The sequence below is a fragment of the Dermacentor variabilis genome, chromosome 3 (assembly GCF_050947875.1).
Source record: "Dermacentor variabilis isolate Ectoservices chromosome 3, ASM5094787v1, whole genome shotgun sequence".
NCBI lineage: Eukaryota > Metazoa > Arthropoda > Arachnida > Ixodida > Ixodidae > Dermacentor > Dermacentor variabilis.
The window spans coordinates 33,855,950-33,880,343 of record NC_134570.1 but is presented as its reverse complement, the minus strand read 5'-3'; the positions used below and the strand labels follow the sequence as shown (position 1 = coordinate 33,880,343).

Sequence of the window (24,394 nt, the reverse complement as noted above, 5' to 3'; positions counted from 1 at the left end):
CAATCTTGATGACTGTCGCATCCTGCAGTCGGACCTATTTTCCTTTTCTAAATGGTGCAAAGATAATAACCACACCTTGAGCGCGCTTAAGACCAAAGTCACGACTTTCACTCACGGAACGGCACGCATTTCTTTTTCTTATTATGTAGATCCTGTACTATTGCGTAAGGTCCGTGAGATCAATAGTCTCGGTGTACATTTATTGAGATAGCAGTTATGTAGACACTCCAAGCGGATTTCTGCCGTCGGTGTCGCCGTGATGTTCTGTATAAAGTCTACGGGCGATAAAATCGTCGCCGCGCGCCGTATGCTGTATAGTGAAGGCGTGCGAGGGTGGCCCGGCGATCGCGGCTCAATCTCGCGCACGAAAGGGACGAAAGCGGGGAGGAATCGCGTCGTCTTCAATCGCGTACAAAAATCTGGGGAGAAAGTGGAGAGGAGGGGCGCGTTCTACTCCGAGCTGCACAGGCGGCCGCCCGCGCCCGGGCCGCTGTATCTTGAAAGCCATCTGCGACGGGGCACAGTCGGCCGTGGGCTGTGTTCTCGCGGCATAGTTCGCGTTGGGGGCGAGGCGCACCACGAAGGTCAGTACGCTCGCGGCTGATGCGGCGGTTCCTCCCTCCAGCGTTCTGACAGCGAGTTTCCGCGGTTACCGAGTGAGATGCGTTATGTTTGCTTGACCGCGCGTGACACCATGTTTGTTAATTTAGTTACTGTGCTCATCTTTACAAGTTTATGCGGCTGATAAAAACTACTATCCTTACTTCGTATAGCTGTCCACTAATTCGTTGTCGCAATCGATCCTTCGCGTTTCGGGCGAAACTGCGACTTTTAAATACAAACTTACACTTTGTGCTCGCACTAAACGCCTTGCAATGCGGGGTATGCGCTCTTTTGGCTCTGTTTGCAACTATCGAGGGAATTCAACACTCCCACACCATTCCGCAAATTGTACACAACAATATGCATTCTACAACTCGAATACAGTCGGTCGTCTGGAATAGCATTTCTAGATCCAACAGTGACAATATAGGACGGGTCCAGAAAAAGTTTCAAAGCATATGTCATCACCGCTTCGCTAAAATGGACACTGGACCTTGTTCTCGCACAGTTGAATTATTATCACTGCCCTTACCTGGCGCCGACAGAACCTCCCTGATATGTTTCTTTTCAAACACCTTCATGGTATTCTCACTTAGCTGCGCCATACTCCTCAAATTTTATTATGTTTTGTATTCCCCGCGAGATCACCAGAGAACATGGACTTTTTCATTTTCTTGTCTGTCATCACCATCGCTCAGCCGGCCACAGAGTACTGAGTCTTTATAACGCTTATTTTCATGGGCTCGATATTTTTAATAACTTGCTGTCATTTTTCTTTTCTGAGCTTTGCGTTGTTGTGTCATAGTTTAACAAATTGTTGAACTACCATTCTCCTTCTTTTGCTTTTGCATTTACCATCCGCTTTGCTGTATGAGCACTCTTCTGACCTGACCCATGGCCTTGTGTCAAGAACTCTGTTCTTTTCAGAATGGTTGTTATTAATAATTGATGCCTTTTTTCTTATATTCACAGGTAGCTTTTTTGTCTCTTGATTATTAGCTTATTAATGCAATACACCTTTATGCGTGCGCCAGCACTCAGACCTTAGGGTTCGTGCTGGGCAAGACAAATAAATGATTGATTGATTGATTGATTGATTGATTGATTGATTGATTGATTGATTGATTATGTCCGCATACTTAAAAACGATTACAAAAAAGAACCGTATAGCTAGCTGCCAGCTGCGATCAAACACTTGTCGGCTCCTGAAAAGAAAGGCTACATAGAAATAGAATAGCAAGTGCAGAACTGGAGAGAGATTATATGATCGAATAGATGAAAACAAACAAACAAACAAAACGAAAAAGCCGGCAGATCCCACGCCTACCAAGCTTACCAAGTTAACGAAACGATCATGAGAGCATCAAGACGTAGAGGGCTTTTTCACGACCTACATGACACGCATGTCATGACATTCATAACATGTCCTATCATTTATGTTCGTCATATACTCTTGTCATATTATGCCACTTTTGCTGCATACATAGTTAACGAAACGACCATGAGAGAACCAAGACGTAGATAGATAGATAGATTAGATTAGATAGATAGATAGATAGATAGATAGATAGATAGATAGATAGATAGATAGATAGATAGATAGATAGATAGATAGATAGATAGATAGATAGATAGATAGATAGATAGATAGATAGATAGATAGATAGATTAGACGCTTGGCAAACGCCTCCTCGATAGCACAAGGTCGGTGCGCTTCGATCTGTGACGACATGCTACCTTGACCGACTGTCACAGAATCTAATGGAGACGCTCCCGAGTAAGCCGCGGTGATTTCGACGTCACTACTTTCGTCACGCCAGGCTTGGAAATGGAAATTTCGGTCCAAGTACGAGGGCTAATCAGAACGTCAGTGCGCCTGTTTTCTTAGCCAAATAACGGCTGTAAATGCGAGGTCAATTTATATATTCCCAGCGGTGGACCTTACTTGGATCGGCCCGGCGCTATCTGCCAGTAGCTCTGCGGCACGGCGCCGCTGTCATTTGAAGGTGGCGGTTTGTGCCTGTGCTTCACACGTCCAAGGCATGCGAGCAAGGAAGTGTGATTAGTTTTCTATGGAGCAAGGGACGAACGCCCATCGAAATCCGCAGGGGAAATGCAGTCCACGTATGAAGTGCGAGGTGGTGGTGGTGTGAGTTCGCAAAGGGACGTGAGGAGTTGCATGACAATGAGCGTTTCGGGGAGGCCGCGTGCGTCGCTGACTGACGACCACATTTCTCCAGTTGTGCTGCGACGGGACAAATGTCTGAACCGGTGTGGGGACTAGGTAGACAAATAGTGTAAGGTACGTAGAATAGCATGTATATTTGTAATTACCCGCATGTACCTTATTTTGGCTAATAAAACATAGGGGCAAAGACTTTCTAATTCGCCCTCGTAGCGCGGTGTCCCAAGGTAGAAGACGCTGGTTTAGCACAGTGTGTAAGACACTCGGCCTCTGACCGTGGGGTAGTACGCTCGGAACCCACTACTCGCGACGCTTTTCCTTTCGCATTTATTTTGTTTGTTATGCAATAATTTCTTTATAGCGATTACTTAGGCCAAGTTACAATGCAGGTGTGAGCTTGCGCGGACAAGGAACGCGCGGAGAACACAGGCCTCCGAGAGCGAACGTGACGTGGCGTCGTGGCGATGCCCTCTCCCCTCACGCAACGCCAGGCGCACCAGCAGGCGTACCCTCTCGCCCGCGCACGTGACGTCGCGTCGTAGCCAATGGGAATTTATGCACCGTTTCGCTGCAACAGACGCCGGCTTTCCCGCTCAATGAGCCAACTGATTCTTTCGCATCAAAAAGGGCATCCGCTGGGCGTACCCTCAAAACAATATACCGGAACTTGAAGTATACATAAAGAAAGAAAGAAAAGCACCGGAAGTGAGGCTGCAAAATAAAAAAAAGAATAGGTAAAATATCGGAAGTGGTACTCACGGAGGAAGCAGGAAGAGGAAAAACAAGTCCGGCGAGAACTTGGGCACATAGTCCGAGTGCGTCACGCTGCGGCGAGACAAAAATGCAAAACACTCTTGGGAAAAGCAATTGTCGAGCGTACCATACTGAAAGCCATCAACAAGCGCGTAAAAGACAACACAGCGAACAGGTACAGTGACTCAGAAAGCAGTGCACGCGGTGCGCGAGGCTGACTTAAACGAGGCACAGTGTAGTAAAAGAAGCTCATCGACAAGTACGACGTTGACTGAGTCACACAAAGATGAGGCTTGATGTCTCAAGACAAAACGCATGGCACAATGAGAGACGACCCGATGGAGGGCTCCGGGTTAATTACGACCCACCCGGGGTTCATCAACGTGCACTCAATGCTTGGTAGAAGAGCGTTATTGTGTTCTACCCGCCTCGAAATGCAACCGCAAGGCGAACCCGCGACCGTACGCTCAGCAGCAGAATGCCATCCCTATAGCAACAGACCGCGTCGAGTGAGTAGGACAGTGCGCTGGGCTACTTGGTTGATAATATTCACGACAGAGCACGTTGAGCGCGCTGAGCGCAGACGAAACAACTCAAAGTAACACATCACAGCGCTACACTTTCAAATTTGAGATAGTTTTAGTTTCAATTCAATTTAATTCGTGTATTTTTGAAGTGCCCATGAACAGTTATAAGCCTCGCTAAATGTGTATGTATGTATGTATGTATGTATGTATGTATGTATGTATGTATGTATGTATGTATGTATGTATGTATGTATGTATGTATGTATGTATGTATGTATGTATGTATGTATGCATGTATGTATGTATGCATGTATGCATGTATGTATGTATGTATGTATGTATGTATGTACGTACGTACGTACGTACGTATGTACGTATGTATGTATGTATGTATGTATGCATGCATGCATGCATGCTTTATTTCAACAAAAACTAAATACAGCTTTGCGGGGGTAAAGTGGGGAAAAAAGCCGCTCGTAGCGGCTTGACTTACCAAGCAGGAAAAAAGAAACCTTTACATGACAGTTAAGTACTACGAAGAGGTAAGCGACGCAAGCTGCCAACATTATTATTATTATTATTATTATTATTATTATTATTATTATTATTATTATTATTGCGTTAACAAGCATATGGCCCCCATTCCAGGCTGTCTTTCCCCGTCGTCATCGCCGTGATGTACTGAAATGTCCAAGTGCGTTAAGATCGCGCCCGGCTGCCGTACGTTTTGTGTGCGAGCGAAAGCGTGCGACGATGAACCTAGAAAGATGCTGGCTTGATGTGTGCCGTCTTCCCGCATGCCCCATGCACACGATTTCGGAGGTCACGGGATCAAACGCGCACTAGGGGAGGATTGCACGCGTCTCCTCCTCTAGCCCGGCGAGTATAACAGCAGGCCGCGCGTGATTGTCCACGCGCCATATCTTGAACGGGAGCTTCTTTTACGTATCTGCCCGGACGTCGTGCGCATGCGTGAGTTGCGGGAGAGACGTCTGGGGCTTTTGTCAAGAGACTTTTCGCGATATACGGGGCCATTTGACTGGGTAGTCTTGCTCCTAATGTGCGTTTGCCATAGGTACTACGATGAACGGCGCGCTTTGCTCGATCCCGTGTAAGTGCCGCTGAAACTTCCGTCCAAACGGAATCATCACGGCCGATACAGAGTCCGTAATAGCGAAGCAGCAGTTGTTTGAGGTCAGTCGGTGGTCTGTGTTAGTGTGCTGCACGTAGCATAACGTTTGCCGCTTCGCAGTGCGTCTTCGGCGCTCTGCCACTGCCGCGGTCGTGGGCGGTGGGAGCAGTACGTGCCACATGGGCACGTTCTGCGCACTATGTGCCACCCAACCAGGAACAAGAACTTGAGTACAACATGCAAATGAATATTTTACAGTAAAACGAATTCGCAATAACAACGTGCCTTTATGCAGTGGCCCTCTGCGGTCGCTCAAGCAGCCTCCACCTGACCAGCTTTTGTCTTGCGGCGTCAAGGCGCTGCCGATGCCGCCGCAGGTTCTTATCCAGTGCGCAGCAGAAACCAAACAGTGGTGTAGGAACACGTGGTCGTAAAGCAATTAAGTTGCTTGCTAACATCGAATAAATTACACGACACTCATTGATGCGTGGCTTGCGAATTTTTTATTAGTTCTCGTTTACCGTTCTTCGTGCTATATTTTAAGGAGGGTGAGAGACGCGGAATGGGACGCGCTTGCATCGTGTGACGAAAAACCTAGCCCAACGTAAAGACAGGAACGATCCGAGATCACCTACGCGTCCTGTGCGAAGCCCTTGTTAAACGCCACTGATAACCACCAACGAATGTTTGTTTGTTTCTTTTCTTTCCTCCTTCATTTCTTGTACTTCTCCTGGGTCACTAAAAAAACAAAGTTAGATACATTACTGATATGTGAGTAGCACTTTTGCTGTGATCCTTCGTAAACATCGTACCAAATTAAAGTAAGATTCAAATTACATTTATCAAATTTGTCCATTTTGGATGTTCTGCCGGATGCAACTTACAGAACTGCTACATCTGTTCTGGGGGTACAGCTGCGGATTTGCAAGCTTTGTACTTCTGGTTATTTCAAACTTATCAATTTTCGGCAATCTTTGTTAAAGATTCAGGTCATAATTCAAAATTAGGATTCCAGCACTCACTGTGATCTAGCTTTTTCTCTCAAGTGCCACAAATTTCGTTAAAGTGGGAAAGCGGATTATCTCAGAAAAGCATTCCTACGTTTTACATGTATACGAGTATGTAGGCGGCGTCGGAGTTGGGGCCGAGCTAAAGCTTCCTCTTAACGCTGACAGAAGCCGCGCATTAATACGTTCTATACCCCTCCCTGAATTGAGTCTCGAGTCCGGCTTCTTCGTTATAAACGAAAGTTTCACAAGAGAGAAACTCTCGAACTTCGCCGAGACAAACGTATCGGAAGTTGATGGAAATAGGAACACGCCGCGTATTACTTGAGACAGAACGATGAACTTGTATATCTCTTAGCCCATACATTTCTTTTAAATTGTGTAGCTAGCCGAGGCTGGGCGATTCAATAATCCTTTCCTTAGGCAGTATATCTCCTCAATCTCGCCGCCCGCATGTCGGTGTTTGCACGCACATCCGATTGTTGCCGAGTTTCGAAACGCGTAAAAAAGTGCTTATGGAACGTCATTCGATCGAACTCCGCCGTAGAAAAGGAAGCGTTGCGGCGGTATCGTAAATTTACAGCCCTCCTAACCGATACGACGAAAGAAAACTTTTTTCAAAGACTATCATTCATACCTGCCTAACTACGTCTGTCTAACTTCATCTGCGGCAGAGTACTGAATGATAAGGCAAGCGTCCAAGCTCTAGAAGAAGCAATGATTCGGATCAACCGCCTTCGCGGTGGTTCTCTTCTAAAGGCTCCTTTGAAGTTATTATTAGTGACTCATAGTGAGTCTTCGCGATCGGTGGCGTTCAAGCAAGAATTCGCGTCGTCTTTAGTCTTCATAAAGGTGCGCACACAGGCAGACGCGGAACCACACCGACACACAAACAAAATCACACACACATATACACTGTCGAAAAAAAAATACCACGCTTTTAGAGGATCCGGAAACGTGTTGGGTGGATGCGGTTTCAGGAAAATGTCTTACTTGTTTTTTTTTTCGAAAGTTTGCCCAAGTTATACATACGTGTATAGTTGGTTATGTCCGATTATACGTGCAAGCGGAACCCCTATGGTGTCTACATAAAAAAAAAAAAAACTTTTGCGGTTCGAATAAACTAACGTAACGGAACCCGAGAAGATATTCAGAACGGGGCGGTGTTAGATACGGGACCGTTCCCTGAGCCTACTTCGAGTTCACCAGACCACATCGAATCGCGCCACAGCTAATTAAGAAGCGCAGAAGCACGGATACCACATTCCAGAGGCGTGGCACGTGCAAACAAGTTGGCGGCCCCCACCTCGTGTGCCGCAGGTGGAGCTATTCACTGCTTGACTCTTCCCGAAAGTGAAGCGAGAGCCTGGCACTGTTCCAGGTAACTTGGTTCCAAGAGGCAAGACGGGTGTAATGCACCGTGAAACCCTAGCAGCGTCGCCTCCATCCGCCTATTGTGACGGCGCATTGCAAGTCAGCAAGGCAACACCGCAGGGAGAAGTAAGACCTCGGACAATTGGGGACCAAGCTGTGACCCTCTCCGCCGGGTGTGACGCCATCGCACGGGCGCCTACCATTGGCCGAAAATGACGACACCTGAGCGGGCTCGCCGATTAGCCGAAAATGGCGTCACCTGAGCGGGCTCTCCCATTGGCCGAACGTGACGTGTCTTCGAGAGACCGAAGGGCTTAAAAAGACACAGACCGGGAGCAGCAAGAGAGCATTCCTAGAGCATTCCTAGATCATTCCTTGATTCATCTCTTTCGAGCTTCTTGCCAGGGGCCGCAGCGTCCGAGTTGCTGCCGGCCCGTAATGACTGTATGACTTAATTTCTTGGTCGCCTCACTGTAAATAATGTAAATAAACCTCCAGTTTTCATCCCAAAGTTCTCCTCAACTCTTACAGCGGTCGCACAAGTAACTGAATTAGCCAGGAGGCTAGGAGATGGCCAGCGAGCGACCAAGCAAGCAAAAAAGAAAAGCGGTGTTTTACGAGCCCAAATTTACGCTTTGTTTATGCGGCACGCCGTAGTGGGGGACTCCGGATTAATTTTGTCCTCCTAGGTTTGCTTAACGCGCACCCATTGCACGGCGAACGGGTGCTCTTGCGTTTTCTCCCGTCGAAATGGGGCCGCCGCGTCCCGGATTTCATCCCGCTACCAAGGGCTTAGCAGCGAAACCCCCAGGCCACTACGCCACCCCGGCGGGTAGCAAGAAAAAAAGAAATCATGCAAACACTTTCAAACCGCTTTCAATAAGCATTCAAATACACGAACTGACGTACACACCAGCCATCATAGCCGGAATAAAAGCGGAATAATTTAAAGCAAAGCGCTACTTCCTAATGCGAGTAAAAAAAGAGGACAAACGAGCCGTTTAATGGAATCATTTGCCATTACGTATACGCTATACGCGCTGTTGCCCAGAAAGAGCGTAAAATACGAGTGTACCATCTTTATTTCTCATTTCCCTTCTAATCTCCGCAACAGCAGGCTGTCGTTCCGCCACTAAGCCATAGGCAAGAAACACATGGCGGCGGTTAGTTTTGATAGTCGTACCATACATACGCTTGGCTTGTTTGCTGCGGATCTTACGTAACTTACGTAAACCATCACCGGCAACAAATGTCCCTCTCGTGCAAATTACCTTTGCTGGGAGGCGGCCAATGTAGCTTGCGTTTCGAAAGTTCTCTATGGAAAGTAATATCTATACATCGCAAAACTCAGAGAAGGTTGTGAACAAAATTACCGTGTGTAAAAAAAAAATACAGCTTGTTCTCGCTATCTTCTTTTCATCTGCCCCCTCCCCCTCCATTTATTTTTCTTTTTCGTTGAAGGCTGAAGCTAATGTCGTTTTGCACATATCGCCTGGGCTCGAGTTTCACTATAGTGACTGTCACAGCTGCTGTAAAGACTAACTATGGTTAACATGTGGCTAACCTGTGAACACTATTATCGTCCAAGGACGGCTGACGCTATATGCTCGTCACATTTTAGCCTGTTTAGTCTTCACTCTTAGGGCTCCCTCTGCCGCCTGTTCATTTTCATATGTTTTTTACTGATGTAGATTGTTTCCTTTACTCATTCTGATTTGTGATAACTTCGAAAACTTCAGTGAATACCAACTCGCCCAAACCGCCACGCTTGTGAACTTTCTTCTATCTAACATGCCAAAACTGATAGGGAATAACGCACTTTCTATGTACATTAGCTCTGCATTATTAGCAAGTTCTCAAAGCTTCAAGTTTGCAAACTGTTTTCTTCGGCTTTCCAGTGTATACCGTTGCTCTCTCCCAGATTAAATTCAATGAGAACGCAGACGCGGATTCAGTTCATTATGAAGTCAACTCTTATACATACCTGAACCTGCCGGCGCAGTTTCTCCTCTGACCACGCAAAGCTAAAAAGGCGAAGGATGACAAAGGCTCCCTTGCACAAATGTGGGTCGACGTTCCGGAACGTGGGGTGGGCCAGCCTGTACGATGTGCTTAAACTTGGTTTATCCATCCTCACACGAGGCCGCGCGTTCGAATCCCGCCCACGAGGGGCCGTGTTCCGGTGGGGGCGGAATGCCTAAATTCTCGTGTACGGGTCTCGGGTTGTACGCTTTAATGAACCGCAGGTTGCTAGAATTATTCCGTTGACTTTTCATTATTAAATCAATCAACCAGTGCTTAAATCGAAGTTCGCCGTTTTTCGTTTGGGAGCTCGCTTCGTAAGGACGCTTTCACGTTCGTTGCCTCCGTTACGATCACAATGAAGACCTGATTGATTGACAAATGAAGTGCGTTAATGAATCACATACGTGTCCGCGCTTTGGTGCAGGTTCTACAATACCACTTAGGCCCTGCGGTTGAACAGGCTATGCACGCAGGCGTTGCCAGCTTCATTCAAGCACGGATGCACTCGTGCATTCACGGTGGATAAGTGCGAAAATCACCACAGAACTAACTCCTCCATACTGAACATCGCTTGCTCCAGGATAGGCAATGCGCCACCAAACCATGTGTAATGAAGTAAGAAAAAAAGAAAGCCGAGTTGACTCACTGTGCGATTCCACCGACCACTGTACCCAGAAGGATCAGCATACTGCAATAGCAAAAGACGGCGCATAAGAATTAGAGAATGCGAGTCAAAACAATTGCGCGAAAGGCACTCAGTTACGCAACATTTATGTATTGTTCTTCAGGAAAGCCAGTGAACAAAAGTGGGTTTATCTGTTTGTTCAAAACTTGTTTTCTTTTTCTTTTTCTTATAACAGTTTTGCGTTAGGGCAGTTTCTTGTGTGAAGGTGCCAACGCAGTAGTGGATACCATTTCTTTTCCTATGTCGGTGTGATATAGTATGAGCACAAGTCGTGGCGCATGGCAAAATCCGAAGTACATGATTCTCCCCCAAGCACTGCATATTTATATATTGCGAATTATTTTAGACACCGGGATGGTCTTCGATGACAAGGCTAAAAGACGAAGTCGTCCGCCTGACGTAGCCCGTGTCATACTACACAGAGCTCAACAGAGAGGCTGCATATGCACAAACAGAACACATGATTAAATTCGGTAACAGACACTCATAACAAATACGAAGTATAAACAATTATACAAAACAAAGAAAGCGTTATACAAGCTCAAGAGAAGCAGCGATAACGAAAAACAAACAAATTACTGCAATGCTGTGTACATATGACACCAAGAAACAATAACAAACCAGTAAATGTGTATGTGTGTACAACAAACCCATTTTTCTGTAATCTAAATAAGCTGGCTTCTCTAAGGTTCAAGTAACACACTTTTCGTAATTCTAGCGAAGTCGAAATGCCCATAGAATTTTACCGATGGCGCTCTTGTGCGTTTGTGAGGGACGCGCACCGCACCCTCCTCCCCCATCCGACATGCGCACGCACCTACACACGCACACACAGACAATCACCTACACACACGCAAGCACACACACACACACACACACTGTCTGCGTGCGTGCAAACAGATAAGAGAGAGAGAGAGAGAGAGAGAGAGAGAGATGGACCTTCACACAGCTATAGATTAAGGTCTGTGTTGCCCAAGAAAACCAGAAATATTTTTTTAACGCGTGACAGAGACGTAGCTCCCGCCCGTGGTTGAGATCTCGAAGTTAGGGAGGCTCATCCTGTAGGAGGCTTAAGGCGAGCTCGAAGAGGAAAACCTATAACATCAGGAGCTCCTGCCTATACACGAAGGATTGGAGAAATCGTCCTGCTCAAAATCTACAAAACCCATTTGAATAGGCTTGTTGCATATAGGAGACAAAATACAAATAAAATTTAAGTGCCCTATGTAAATAATCTACGCCCTGCAGCCGATGGAATTGAGCTCTCTCTCTCTCTCTCTCTTAAATGCGAAAGCTTTAGTTAATTCGGTTGAGCGGTTCTCGAAGAGCATTTCTTTGTTTCGCGTATATCTGAATAGAGAAATGGGAGTGCGTCCTGCGCTAAGGCCTGCTCTTAAGGCATTCCTTGCGAAGGAATGCCTTGATGAAAACAACTGATATCAACTGAGTCGGGCGCGAACACAGTTATTACTTTTATATCAGAAACCGCGTCCTCAATTCAGTAATTAAAAAGTTCGTAAATTATTCTAATCTAGTTATCAATAGTTCAATTGTCAAAAAGAAATCCCCCTGGTGTGGTACGTCCCTGCTGACAGAATACCATCGGGTGCGGCCTCGTATATTCTATATTTTATCTTTCAGAGCTTGGCTAATGTTAGCTGGGACGCCCCGTATGTAGCGTCTGCATGTGTACTGCTGCATGCCTCCCCCGCCCCTCCCAATTCTTACGTAACGACCAGAGACTTTGAAGGCGAACTAAATGAAATGAGATTAAATGAGTTAGGAGCCGTGGGGTATAATGACCGCTGACGTGTGACCGAAATCACCTTTAGAAAGTTTCTGCCACTTCAACTACGCAACTTAAGTGAGTTCTCTTGATAGTGACCATTAGTCTTTCAAATACAAGCTCTACAAAAAAAAAGTGAATATAAGAGACGAAGGATTCATATGGAAATTAGTCGACATTTCGTTACTTCCAAGCACCAGGACGCCTTCCGAAAGTACGCCTAATTCATGGACAGCCTCTAGCCTGACGCATAATCAAGCGCGTACGTCAGCATTAGCACTACGAACTCGGTTTTCCTAGCTCAGCTAACGCACGGACACGCGCAAGGATATGCAGAAACGACTAATAAAGAACGGAGTGAAAAACAAAACAAAATAGGGGCCGTCTGTGTCGAAATAGCGTGTGTTTGTATTCGTTACTCCTCGCTACTAAAAATTTATTTGCGCCTAATAAGTGCTCCGCAGGCTCCGTTTTTTATCTTTAGCTGGTATCGAAAGCACTTGGTTAGTTCATTTTTTATCTCTTTTAAAGCATCGCCGAGTAGATCAGTCGGCCAGTGTATGCTTCTGTAATCATGAGCACTTTAGGCGCGTCATTACAAACGTGCCCCGAGACAAACAGTTCGTAAAGCGTATTTCTATTCAAATATGTTTATTTCAACCTCAAATAATCCCGATGTAACCGGTATGCTTAACCACCCAAAAGTGAAAGGAATAAAGCTACTGCGGCCAGTATCAAAACGAAACAGTCTCGATTAAGAGTTCGCCGCTGAACCAACGCACTATCACTATTTTTTTTTTTTTTTTGATGCCAACGATAAGGAATCTTGTACGTGAGTACGCGTACAGGATATGTGCCCACCTGCTTGAAGAATATTCAAGCCCGCGTACGTCCGACGTCGTGATCATACAGTAGAAGACATTAAGACATCGGGTGCATATACGTGCATGCATGCATAAGTTAGGAGATCCTAACATGAAGCCACAAAGGTGTGCTGTGCGCGCCGCGGTTCACGAGAAGGATATGAGTGAGCGACGAAGAAGGCAAATTATATTTAGCGACATTTTGTGCACCACGAGTCCGGGGTAACTGCTTGGAATGTGTGACCATTTGGAGTTCCAGGCCGTTTGAAGCAAAACTGCAATGTGGCGTTTAACACACTGTAAAAGCGGCACAAGGGCGCTGCAAATTGTACATAGGTAACGAGAAGTGAAGGGAGCAGACAGCTAATGTCAGCGAAGTGCAGTTTGGTGCCGAATCAAGTTGAGTCAAAACGTGAAAACGTAAGCTGTCAGTCAAAGTAACGTTTACGGGTGTGTGTGATGCATTCGCAAGTCGGGTGTGCTGCCTCGAGATCTTCCATGCGTACGCGTGCGCCTTCCCGAGCTATCGTCATAGCACGGCTTCTCCGCGCGAATGAATCGTACGTGGCGAAGCCCACTTGAGTGATTGTGTTCCCTTCACATGCGATAAAGTGCACATGGGATGTATTTGAGCGCTCATGCGAACGTGAATAAAAACGTGGGGCGGTACGTAGTATCGGCGCTTGAATCATGCTCATCTTAGAATTCTGAGCCCCTCCACACTTTTTGCGTTTGGAGCGATCACAATGCGAAGCGAAATCCATTCTGTGCCGAACATAGGCGAAAAGCAAGTATATAAAGACATTGGTTTCGTGTTTATTAATTGCAAAAAGACGCCGGCTTCACCCCAAAGGCGAATCATCGACTGCAATAGCAAATTAGCAGACAGCTGTACGAACTCAGGACAGCAATCTTATTGGCCGTATCAACTTGTAAACATTCGCTCGCCAACTAAATTAATAAGCATAGTGTCAGTGCGCACAGCAAACACGAACACATCACACTCGACTACTGCGGACACTCGGTGTTAAAACGCTGGCGTGAAGAAACGCGGCAGCAGTAGCGAGCGAAGTTACATTCGTGCTGCCTATCGCTTCAAGGAAAAGCGAGCCCCAAGGACACATAGCACGCGCAAAGCTACGAGCTACCGACGTGCCCAGTGTTGCGTTTCGCCTGCGACACGTGGTTTTGCCGGCGCGACTGCGGCGGGGCGGCAGACATTTTGGCCCGATCGTCGTCGCCGCAACGCTCATCGGCAGGTGTTTCCAGGCGCGACTGCGGCGATGCGACCGCAAAGGATCACCCTCTCATTCCAGTCATTGTGCCCGAACCAGGCGATGCGAAAGCAGGGATCATCCTCTCATTACAGTCATTGTGCCCGACCGGCAGCGCTACGACAGGGTGCTACGAGATCGTGCTCGACATGGTGCTACGGCAGCGCTACGACAGGGTGCTACGAGATCGTGCTCGACATGGTGCTACGGCAGCGCTTCGACAGTGTGCGTCACCATTAGCCCATTGTACATTCACGTGCTCGTCTTTGGAGGGGTTCCTTCTTGCCCTCAACTGCGAGAGTATAAAAACAGCTGCCCCCGGACGCCAAAAGGAGGGCTCCGATTTCTTCTGTTGAGTGAAGTGCTCTCCCGTCTCTCTACTTCGGTCAAACCTGACCGCCAACTCTTTGCGATGTTAAAATAAACAAGTTGTTTTGTTGTTACCAGTCGACTCATGCTTTGCCGGGACCTTCGGATGCTTCCAGTTGTACCCCAGGCCGCCAGGCCAACGCTACCCTTGGGGCTTGCGACCCAGGTACAACCACGGGCGTCAGCGCCGAGTTCCCAACAGATCGTACCAGCGGTGCGATCCAAACATCTGTTTGGCAGCGGTGAGATCGCCTCCGACTTCAAATAACTGTCTGCCAGCGGTGAGATCGCGACAACGGAGGCCAGCAGCGAAGATATGCAGTTGACTGTATGCTGAGCAGCTCAACGACGATCCGGGAGCAGTGCAACGAGCCCTGTGTGATGACTGGTTGCCTGCAGCGGAACGACTGCGCTGAACTCTTGACTGCGAGGTTTGGTGAGTGCGGGACTTTCTTCTTCTGAGCTTTGCCAGGCTTTTGTTAGTGTCAGAAACAGAGCTGGTAATTGTGGTTGTCGTTGCTGCCGGGTTAGTTTGCGGCAAGACAATAGTAAGCAGTAGAGAAAGCAGCATTCAGAGCAGCCATGGATTTGAAGTCGTTGCGCAAACCGAAATTGTTGGAGCTTGCAAGAGAGTTGGGTCTGGATGTCCCGGACAAACTCAGAAAACCAGAACTGCTAAAGGCTATTCTTGAGTTAGAGGCTGAGGATGACGAGCTGTCGGAATGCCTTGAGACCATTGAGGAGAGGGAGACGGCAAAAAGACAGGAGCGCGAAAGTAAAGAACAGAAAGAGCGAGAGCAACAAGAAAAAGAAGAAGAGCGTGACCGTCAACACGCTTTGGAAATGAAGCGTCTCGAGATAGAGATGGAACGCGCTCGTAATGGAAGTCAGGCACACGGTGCAGGAGAACGAGTATTGTTCAAAATGACTGACCTGATGCGGCCGTTTAAGCTTGGAGAGGACATTGGTTTGTTCCTGGTTAACTTCGAGCGAACGTGCGAGAAGCAGGGGTTCTCTCGGGAAACGTGGCCACAGCGCTTGCTCACTTTGTTACCCGGCGAGGCGGCCGACGTAGTCGCTCGCTTGGATAGAGAGGAGGCAGAGGATTTCGACAAAGTGAAATCGAGTCTGCTAAAGAAGTACAGGCTGTCAGCAGAGGCGTTCCGTCGGAAGTTTCGGGAGAGTGAGAAAGGCAAGAGTGAGTCATATACAGAATTTGCCTACAAACTTATGTCAAACATGCAGGAGTGGCTCAAAGAAGAGAAAGCGTTCGGTGACCACGATAAAGTTCTGCAGTGTTTCGGGCTAGAACAGTTTTATAGTCGGTTACCGGAGAACGTGCGATACTGGGTCTTGGATAGGCCAGACGTTTGTACGGTGGCTAAAGCCGCTGAGCTAGCCGAGGAGTTTGTGACGCGTCGGGCTCGCGGAGCTAAGGACGGTCAAAAGGGTGAATTTGGCTCGAAGTTTGAGAGGCCGAAGTTCACGCCCATGAGATTAAAGGGGGACACGCGTAGTGTGGATGCGAGTAAAAGCAGTCCGACCAAACGTAAAGAGACGGCGGCAGCCAAACGCAGAAAGCGGTTCGAGATGAGGCGAGCGCGCGTTTGTTATACGTGCCAGAAGCCGGGTCACTTTTCGGCGCAGTGTCCGGAAACAACACCAAAAGTTGTGTTTTTTTCATTAGGCAGCACTGACGAGAACATGAAGCTTCTCGAGCCTTACATGCGAGACCTCCTCGTGAACGGGAAAGAGTGCCGAGTGCTTCGAGATTCCGCAGCTACGATGGATGTAGTTCACCCGTCCTACGTAGAACCCGATATGTTCACGGGCGAGTGCGCATGGATCAAGCAAGCCGTGGAAGCTCATAGCGTGTGTCTGCCGGTAGCAAAGGTGCTTATTGAAGGACCTTTCGGAGTGCTTGAGACGGAGGCGGCAGTGTCATCTATGCTGCCCCCCCAGTACCCGTACCTATTTTCAAACAGGTCCGATCACCTCCTGCGCGAGAAGGGGCTTTTGTTTGGTGAGGCTAGCGTTCAGGCCTTAACCAGGTCGAAGGTTCGGGAGCTCGCTGCAAAGGCGGTAGTTGCGGGGCCGACGTTATCGAACAATGAAAAAGGGTCAGAGGCGCAGCAAGCTGATATTCAGAGCACGCCCGAACTGAATAAAATTGAGTCTGTAGCGTTGAAGGCGCCAGATACTGGAGAGGAAATGCCCGATAAGGGAAAGTTAGAAGAGCTATCTACTGATTTGCTCATCGCGCCTACGTCAGACGGACTTGATAGGTTGCTAAAAGTCAGCCGGTCGGCTTTGATAGCCGAGCAAAGGAAGGATGGTAGCCTAGAAAACATACGCTGCAATGTCAAGGAAGGTATCGCCAGGAAAAATGCGCGTTTTGTGGAAAGAGGTGGAGTCCTGTACCGGAAGTATCTAGACCGAAGAGGAGTGGAGTTCGATCAGCTGATCGTGCCTCAATGCTATCGTCAGGATCTGTTGCGCTTGACGCATGGGGGTTCGTGGTCCGGACACCTAGGAGTTAAGAAAACTAAGGACCGTCTCTTGCAAGAGTACTATTGGCCAGGGTGTTTTCGGGACGCAGACCACTTCGTGAGGTCATGTGACACCTGTCAGCGGGTGGGCAAACCAGGGGACAAATCGAGGGCGCCGTTGAAATTGGTACCTATCATTACGGAGCCTTTTAGACGGCTCGTTATTGATACAGTGGGACCTCTGCCGGTAACAGCCACGGGGTACAGACACATTTTGACTGTGATCTGCCCAGCGACAAAGTTCCCTGAAGCAGTGCCGCTTAAAGAACTCAGCTCAGTTGAGATAGTCAATGCACTACTGTCCATATTTGCGCGAGTTGGTTTTCCTGCAGAAATCCAATCAGATCAGGGCACAGTGTTTACTAGCGCTTTGACGACAACGTTTCTCGAAAGGTGTGGGGTAAAGCTGCTACACAGCTCAGTGTACCACCCACAGTCGAATTCCGTTGAGAAGCTCCACTCCGTCATGAAGCGCGTGTTGAGAGCATTGTGTTTTGAACATCAAACTGACTGGGAGCTGTGTCTGCCTGGGGTGATGTTTGCATTAAGAACCGCGCCGCCTGCGGCTACGGGGTTTTCGCCAGCTGAGCTGGTGTACGGTCGCTCGCTTCGGTCTCCGCTTCGCATGCTTCGAGAATCGTGGGAAGGCAGGGGCGACGACCCAGTCGTGGTGGAGTACGTGCTTAAGCTCCTCGAACGCTTAAGAAGGGCACAGGAGTTGTCAGGTGAAGCAATGACAAAGGCCCAGCAGAGGGCCAAGGTTTATTATGATCGGACCGCCAGGGCCCGTCGTTTTGAGGTGGGCGATGAGGTCATGATATTGCGCACATCGCTCAACAACAAACTAGACGTGCAGTGGGAGGGCCCAGCACGAATTGTTCAGAAACTGTCGGACGTTAACTACGTGGTAAGTCTGCCAGGAAAGCGGAAAGCACAGCAAGTTTACCACTGTAATCTGCTCAAACCTTATAGACAAAGGGAAGCAGTGGTGTGCATGATGGTAAACGTTCCTGAAGAGCTTCCGGTCGAGCTTCCGGGACTAGGCTCAGTGACGAACAGGGAAGACACCGGTCAAGTCATTAGTGACCTTATCAGTAGAGCATCGCTGTCGCCTGAGCAGAAAACCGAACTACACCAGCTCTTACAAGAGTTTCAAGGTCTGTTCTCTGAGAGGCCTGGTAGGACTTCTGTACTTACTCATGATATAGAACTTACCTCCCCAGAGCCAGTACGATCCAAGACGTATCGGGTGTCACCCCGCCAGAGCGATATTATGGAGGCTGAGCTAAAGAAAATGCTACAGCTCGGTGTTATTGAGGCAGGTGAGAGTGATTATACCTCCCCTTTGATTTTAGTTGAGGTACCGGGCAAGGAACCTCGTCCTTGCGTCGACTACCGCAGGCTTAATTCCATCACTAAGGATCAAATTTATCCGATCTCTAACATCGAGGAGCGCCTTGAGAAAGTTAGTAGCGCTCAGTTTATTTCCACCCTAGATCTTGTCAGGGGTTATTGGCAGGTTCCCCTCACAGAAGAGGCTAGTAGGTATGCGGCGTTCATTTCACCAATGGGAACATTCCGTCCTAAAGTGTTGAGTTTTGGTTTGAAGAACGCGCCATACTGTTTTTCAAGCCTCATGGATAAAGTGTTGCGGGGACAGCAAGAATTCGCTTTACCGTATCTGGACGACGTAGCGATATTCTCCGCATCCTGGTCTGAGCATATGGCACACTTGCGGGCAGTGCTAACCCGCCTGCGCGAAGCGGGCTTGACAGTAAAGGCTCCTAAGTGCCAGTTAGCACAGGCCGAGGTTGTCTACCTCGGTCACGTGATTGGTCAGGGTCGTCGCCGCCCCTCTGAAATAAAAGTGGCCGCTATGCGAGACTTTCCGCAACCGCGCACAAAGACCGATATTCGGTCGTTCTTAGGTGTCGCCGGCTACTATCAGAGGTACATCCCCAGGTACTCTGATATCGCGGCTCCCCTGACGGATGCTCTAAGAAAGTCAGAGCCTCAAACAGTCGTCTGGGACGAGACAAAGGAAAGAGCTTTTAGCGCCCTAAAGAGTGCCCTAACAAGCCAGCCTGTGCTACGATCACCAGACTATACAAAAGGGTTCATTGTTCAGTGCGATGCTAGTGAGCGAGGCATGGGCGTTGTACTGTGCCAACGGGAAAAGGGAGAAGTAGAACACCCCGTCCTGTATGCTAGTCGTAAGCTGACCAGTCGTGAGCAGGCGTATAGCGCCACCGAGAAAGAGTGTGCATGTCTCGTGTGGGCCGTTCAGAAATTGTCATGCTATCTAGCCGGCTCGAGGTTTATCATTGAGACGGATCACTGCCCTCTCCAATGGCTGCAGACCATCTCTCCCAAAAATGGCCGCCTCCTGCGCTGGAGCCTCGCTTTACAACAATATTCCTTTGAGGTGCGTTACAAAAAGGGGAGTCTCAACGGTAACGCCGATGGCTTAAGTCGAAGCCCCTAACGTAGGAATCAGCCTCAAAATTGTTTGTTACTGATGTTTTTCTTCCTGAGGCAGGATTTTTTTTAACATATTGCTTTTGTTTAGTGTTTCAAAGTGATGATATGCTTTCTAGTGCAATTTTTCAATTTGTGGACGCGTTCTGAGTGATGCTAGACTACTGTAAGGAACTAGGCAGTGGTATAAAAAGGGGAAAGAGCCTGGCAGGGCTTAGTGAGGGTTGTGCCGTGCTTGCTGACTGAGCGGTTGAGTTTCAGCGTAGTTCTAACGCTTGCCGGGAACGAGAACAAAAATGTGAACTCTCCCGAAGTCACTTTGCAGTGTCCCGTGCGAACCTGAACGAGAGAACGAGGCCTTCTCTGTGCGCTGCGCTCAAGAAACGTCGAGGGACGCCCGACTTCGGTTATGAGCATCATCGAGCGACATCCCTCCGGACAGCGGATGCAGTCCCCTGTCCATCGGGATCTCCTTCCCCCGGCGGGGCGGTCTGTTGCGTTTCGCCTGCGACACGTGGTTTTGCCGGCGCGACTGCGGCGGGGCGGCAGACATTTTGGCCCGATCGTCGTCGCCGCAACGCTCATCGGCAGGTGTTTCCAGGCGCGACTGCGGCGATGCGACCGCAAAGGATCACCCTCTCATTCCAGTCATTGTGCCCGAACCAGGCGATGCGAAAGCAGGGATCATCCTCTCATTACAGTCATTGTGCCCGACCGGCAGCGCTACGACAGGGTGCTACGAGATCGTGCTCGACATGGTGCTACGGCAGCGCTACGACAGGGTGCTACGAGATCGTGCTCGACATGGTGCTACGGCAGCGCTTCGACAGTGTGCGTCACCATTAGCCCATTGTACATTCACGTGCTCGTCTTTGGAGGGGTTCCTTCTTGCCCTCAACTGCGAGAGTATAAAAACAGCTGCCCCCGGACGCCAAAAGGAGGGCTCCGATTTCTTCTGTTGAGTGAAGTGCTCTCCCGTCTCTCTACTTCGGTCAAACCTGACCGCCAACTCTTTGCGATGTTAAAATAAACAAGTTGTTTTGTTGTTACCAGTCGACTCATGCTTTGCCGGGACCTTCGGATGCTTCCAGTTGTACCCCAGGCCGCCAGGCCAACGCTACCCTTGGGGCTTGCGACCCAGGTACAACCACGGGCGTCAGCGCCGAGTTCCCAACAGATCGTACCAGCGGTGCGATCCAAACACCAGACTCTGCCCCCAACGAAGATCGCTCTCAAGATACGGCCGCGCGACTACGCGCAGCCGCCACAGCCGCCTCAACGTAGCGCCTCGCAACGTTGGGTGCCTTGCGTGCAACAGAAAACGGCGCGCTTCCTCTTCGCAATCGTCCCTTTCGCACAGGCCAGATTGAGCCGCGATATAGTTGGCTCGCCTCGCACGCTTACACTTGCACATACAGCGCAGCGCGCGTGGCGCCGGTGTTATTGTCCTTGGACTTCACACGGAACCTCACGGCGACGCCGACGGTAGGAATGCGCTTGGAGTGTCCATGTAATTGCTATCGCAATAAAAAAGACTACTTTTCTATGGTTATTGTTCAACGAATGAATGAGCGGTTATCTTAGGTTACTATTCAACAAAAGATTACCAAAGGGCACATTTTATCGAGTTGGCGGGTAAACAAATAGTGCAGGAGCTCAACTGCCAGTTTCTGCGAACGCAGAATTTCCGACCAGTAATAACCCGCCGGGTGGGGCTTAGCGGCCATGGTGTTGCGCTGCTAAGCACGAGGTCGCGGTATCAAATCCCGGCCGCGACGGTCGCATTTCGATGCGGGCGAAATGGAAAAACGCCTGTGCCCCGTGCGTTGCACGCACGTTAAAGATACCGTGGCGGTCAAAACTTAATCCTGAGTCCCCCACTACGACGTGCCTCGTAATCAAATCGTGGTTTTGAACTACTTTTGAAAAGCACTTGAACTGACGTAATCTAAGTGATGGTGCTCACTTTATTTCGCGACAGTCACTATATTTCAACGCGGAAACTAGCCTGAATGTTCGCGCGTGTCCGTGCATTCATGTGCAATTTGGTCACTGCATGTCTCGCACTGGAGAGGCACGCCATAGGCCGTTGTCAGTCAGGCAAACATCTCCAGTTTTCCATTACAAGAGAGCATCTTTCTCTTTAGTTCAACGACTCTGTGGATTAAGTATCCCAAACGCACCCAGAAAGCCTCAAAGCGAAGCTTGATCACAAAGTAAGCGGCACGGTCCTGATCAGTCGGTCGGCTCACTCGCTCCGGCATGGCCTGCAAACGCGACCGCCAAATTATGCTGGCCTACGTTCGCTCGCGCGCCGGTGGTTCCGATCTCGATCAAACGGGGTGTACGTGCACGCACAAGACTCCTTTGCGAGTGCAATTTCCTTTCATTCTGTGCGATTGGCTGCCTTCCGCGCTCGGGACGCTCGATGCACTCCGCGGGTCAGCGATCCCGGCCTCGGAGCCGCGTCAACTAGCGGTTGCGCGAAGGCAACAACGTAATTATGATAGTAATAACCACCGAGAGAAGATCGATACCCTGCGGCGTCGGCGGCGGGGGAGTCGGTCATCGCACATGCCCTGCACGTATCGGCGGACCCGGGTCGGACGACGTGTCCCCGGAAACTCGAACTTAGGAGTGGTATCTGGAGTACGTGTGGGTTATTGCTTTCTTTATTATGTTTTCCTTTTTTTCGAGCAGGGAGATCGAAAAGCAGGGACGGATGGACGGTGCGAGAAAGCGAGAAGGAAAGATGCGATGTGTTAAGTTTATTTATCCGTGACAGCGAAGCGCTTTAGAAGCTAGAACAGGCGTCCCATACGCAGGTGCCTATATCACAATGACGTGGACGACGGCCCGTGACTGGCTGCGACTCATTCCTTGCAAAATTGCACTTTGCAGTTTTAATGAATGACAAACACCGATTAAGTTTTATGTATAGACTCTCTTGTAGACAAATGTGGTATATTGCGCATACCCCATATACTGCGTATAAGCAGCAGGTAGACTCATGTGAAAGGCCACATGATCGCATTAGACCACCTACAATGCTCCACGGTGTGATGGTCCCACACTTCAAATCACACACACACACACACACACACACACATGATATATATATATATATATATATATATATATATATATATATATATATATATATATATATATACATATATATATATATATATATATACACTGCGTGTCGATGCAAGGAATGTGGAGACGAGTATGTTTACATAAATAGAGATGGTGAATACATTTGAAGGAATGCAGAGTGTTCGGACTGAACCGGCACAGTATTAGGCAGCGTCTCCGCACTAGGAGAAAGGCAGGAGACGGGTTGTCAGAGGAGGGGGGGGGGTGAAGAAGGAGGAGGAGAGATATGGAAAAGAGATAGCGAAGGGTAGTTGCTATTTTACACAGAGGGTGAATGCGAAGCGAAGAAGGTGTGCGGGGACGCGAGGAGAGATGCGCCAAGCACTTCCCTTACGCGCATGATGATAGCAGCGAGCCCCCGGCCCAAAATGAATTTCTCGTCGCGCACCCTATCTACTACGCCGGAATAGAAAGCGCGTTTCTAAGTTGTTTCAATCGACGGAAATTCTCTTTCTACATTTACGGATAAAGAAAGTGCGCATGATACCTCAAACTGATACTTAGGATTTTTGGTAAAACTTGCAGCAAGCTTGACTTGTAAAATTGTAGCTACATACAGGGGAAAAGTGTGGAATACCTGAGGGCTTATGTTTCCACGCCCTCATTCTCCTCGCCAGTGCCTTCTTTGCACTCTAAATTTAGAGGGTTAAGTCAGTGGGCAATGCCGGAAGCCACGCAGGGCCTATGTACGTAACCAGCGAGGGGGTATAATGGACGAACCACGGCCTCGATAGCTGCAAACCAGGGAGAACACTCGGGTCCATGATGTCAAATGCGCGGTCCCTCTCGCGCCATAACGAACGTAAATGGCGCGACGAGGTGCACTTTCGTTGCATTCGACGACCGTGTCTTGGCTCGGCACAAAGCCGTGATGTACGATAACAAGCATAAAATGGAGATAAGTTCCGAGTATCTGTCGCATGTCGTCATATGATGCGTTTAGTTTGCCTCTGTGACGTTCTGTTGCTCGCCATATGCTTCCGTTTTAGTCGTGCAACAAAGGGTATAGCAAATACCATCTCTTGGCGCCAAAATCAGCTTAGTCATACAAATTAAACCGAGAAAAAAAATAATGTGGGACGCATCAAGCTAGACACACAATCCTGCGGCGCTGTTTTCTCTGTCGCGTAACGATATCCATTGCGTTTTCACAGACCTTCGCGAGGGCGAATGGCTGATGCAAAAATACGCGACAATCTCGCATTAAGAGATGCTTCAGAATGTCTACACAATGCCGAACTGAGATAGCGGCTATATGCTGTGAAAGATACACAAACAGTGTGGCGACCGGCTGAATCAATTTTGATAAGTGAAGCGAAGGAACAAGTAACTCGAAAGCACTCGCAAATGAACAGCTGTGTTAACTGGAACATCTGCTAGTTCACGCCTGTTTTGTCTTTCGAAACACTGCACGGCATTATTGAGAAGCGTAAGCGTCAAATATTTTACACTTGGACAATACGAATGCCAACGTGAGCAAACCAGCCAGCGTCGATGGACAAACTCGAGCCTGTGTCAAGAGTAAACACACGTTAGTGAACTGTAGAGAAGTGACAACAGGAGGTGTGAGAAGACGAAACACCATGAGTTAAAAAAGAACGAACTGAGCGCAAAGTTTACGTTCC

At 48.6% G+C, this 24,394-nt stretch overlaps 1 protein-coding gene across 1 annotated transcript in view; it reads right to left on the bottom strand.

Annotated features, from left to right (window-relative positions):
• LOC142575388 (uncharacterized) overlaps positions 1-24,394 on the bottom strand; it is a 209,542-nt gene that overhangs the window by 103,110 nt on the left and 82,038 nt on the right. The window contains exons 6-7 of the mRNA XM_075684725.1: positions 10,253-10,294; positions 3,548-3,613 (exon numbers count right to left, since the gene is read on the bottom strand). Of these exons, the coding sequence (XP_075540840.1) occupies positions 3,548-3,613; positions 10,253-10,294 (108 nt within the window). The remainder of the gene's footprint in view (positions 1-3,547; positions 3,614-10,252; positions 10,295-24,394) is intronic.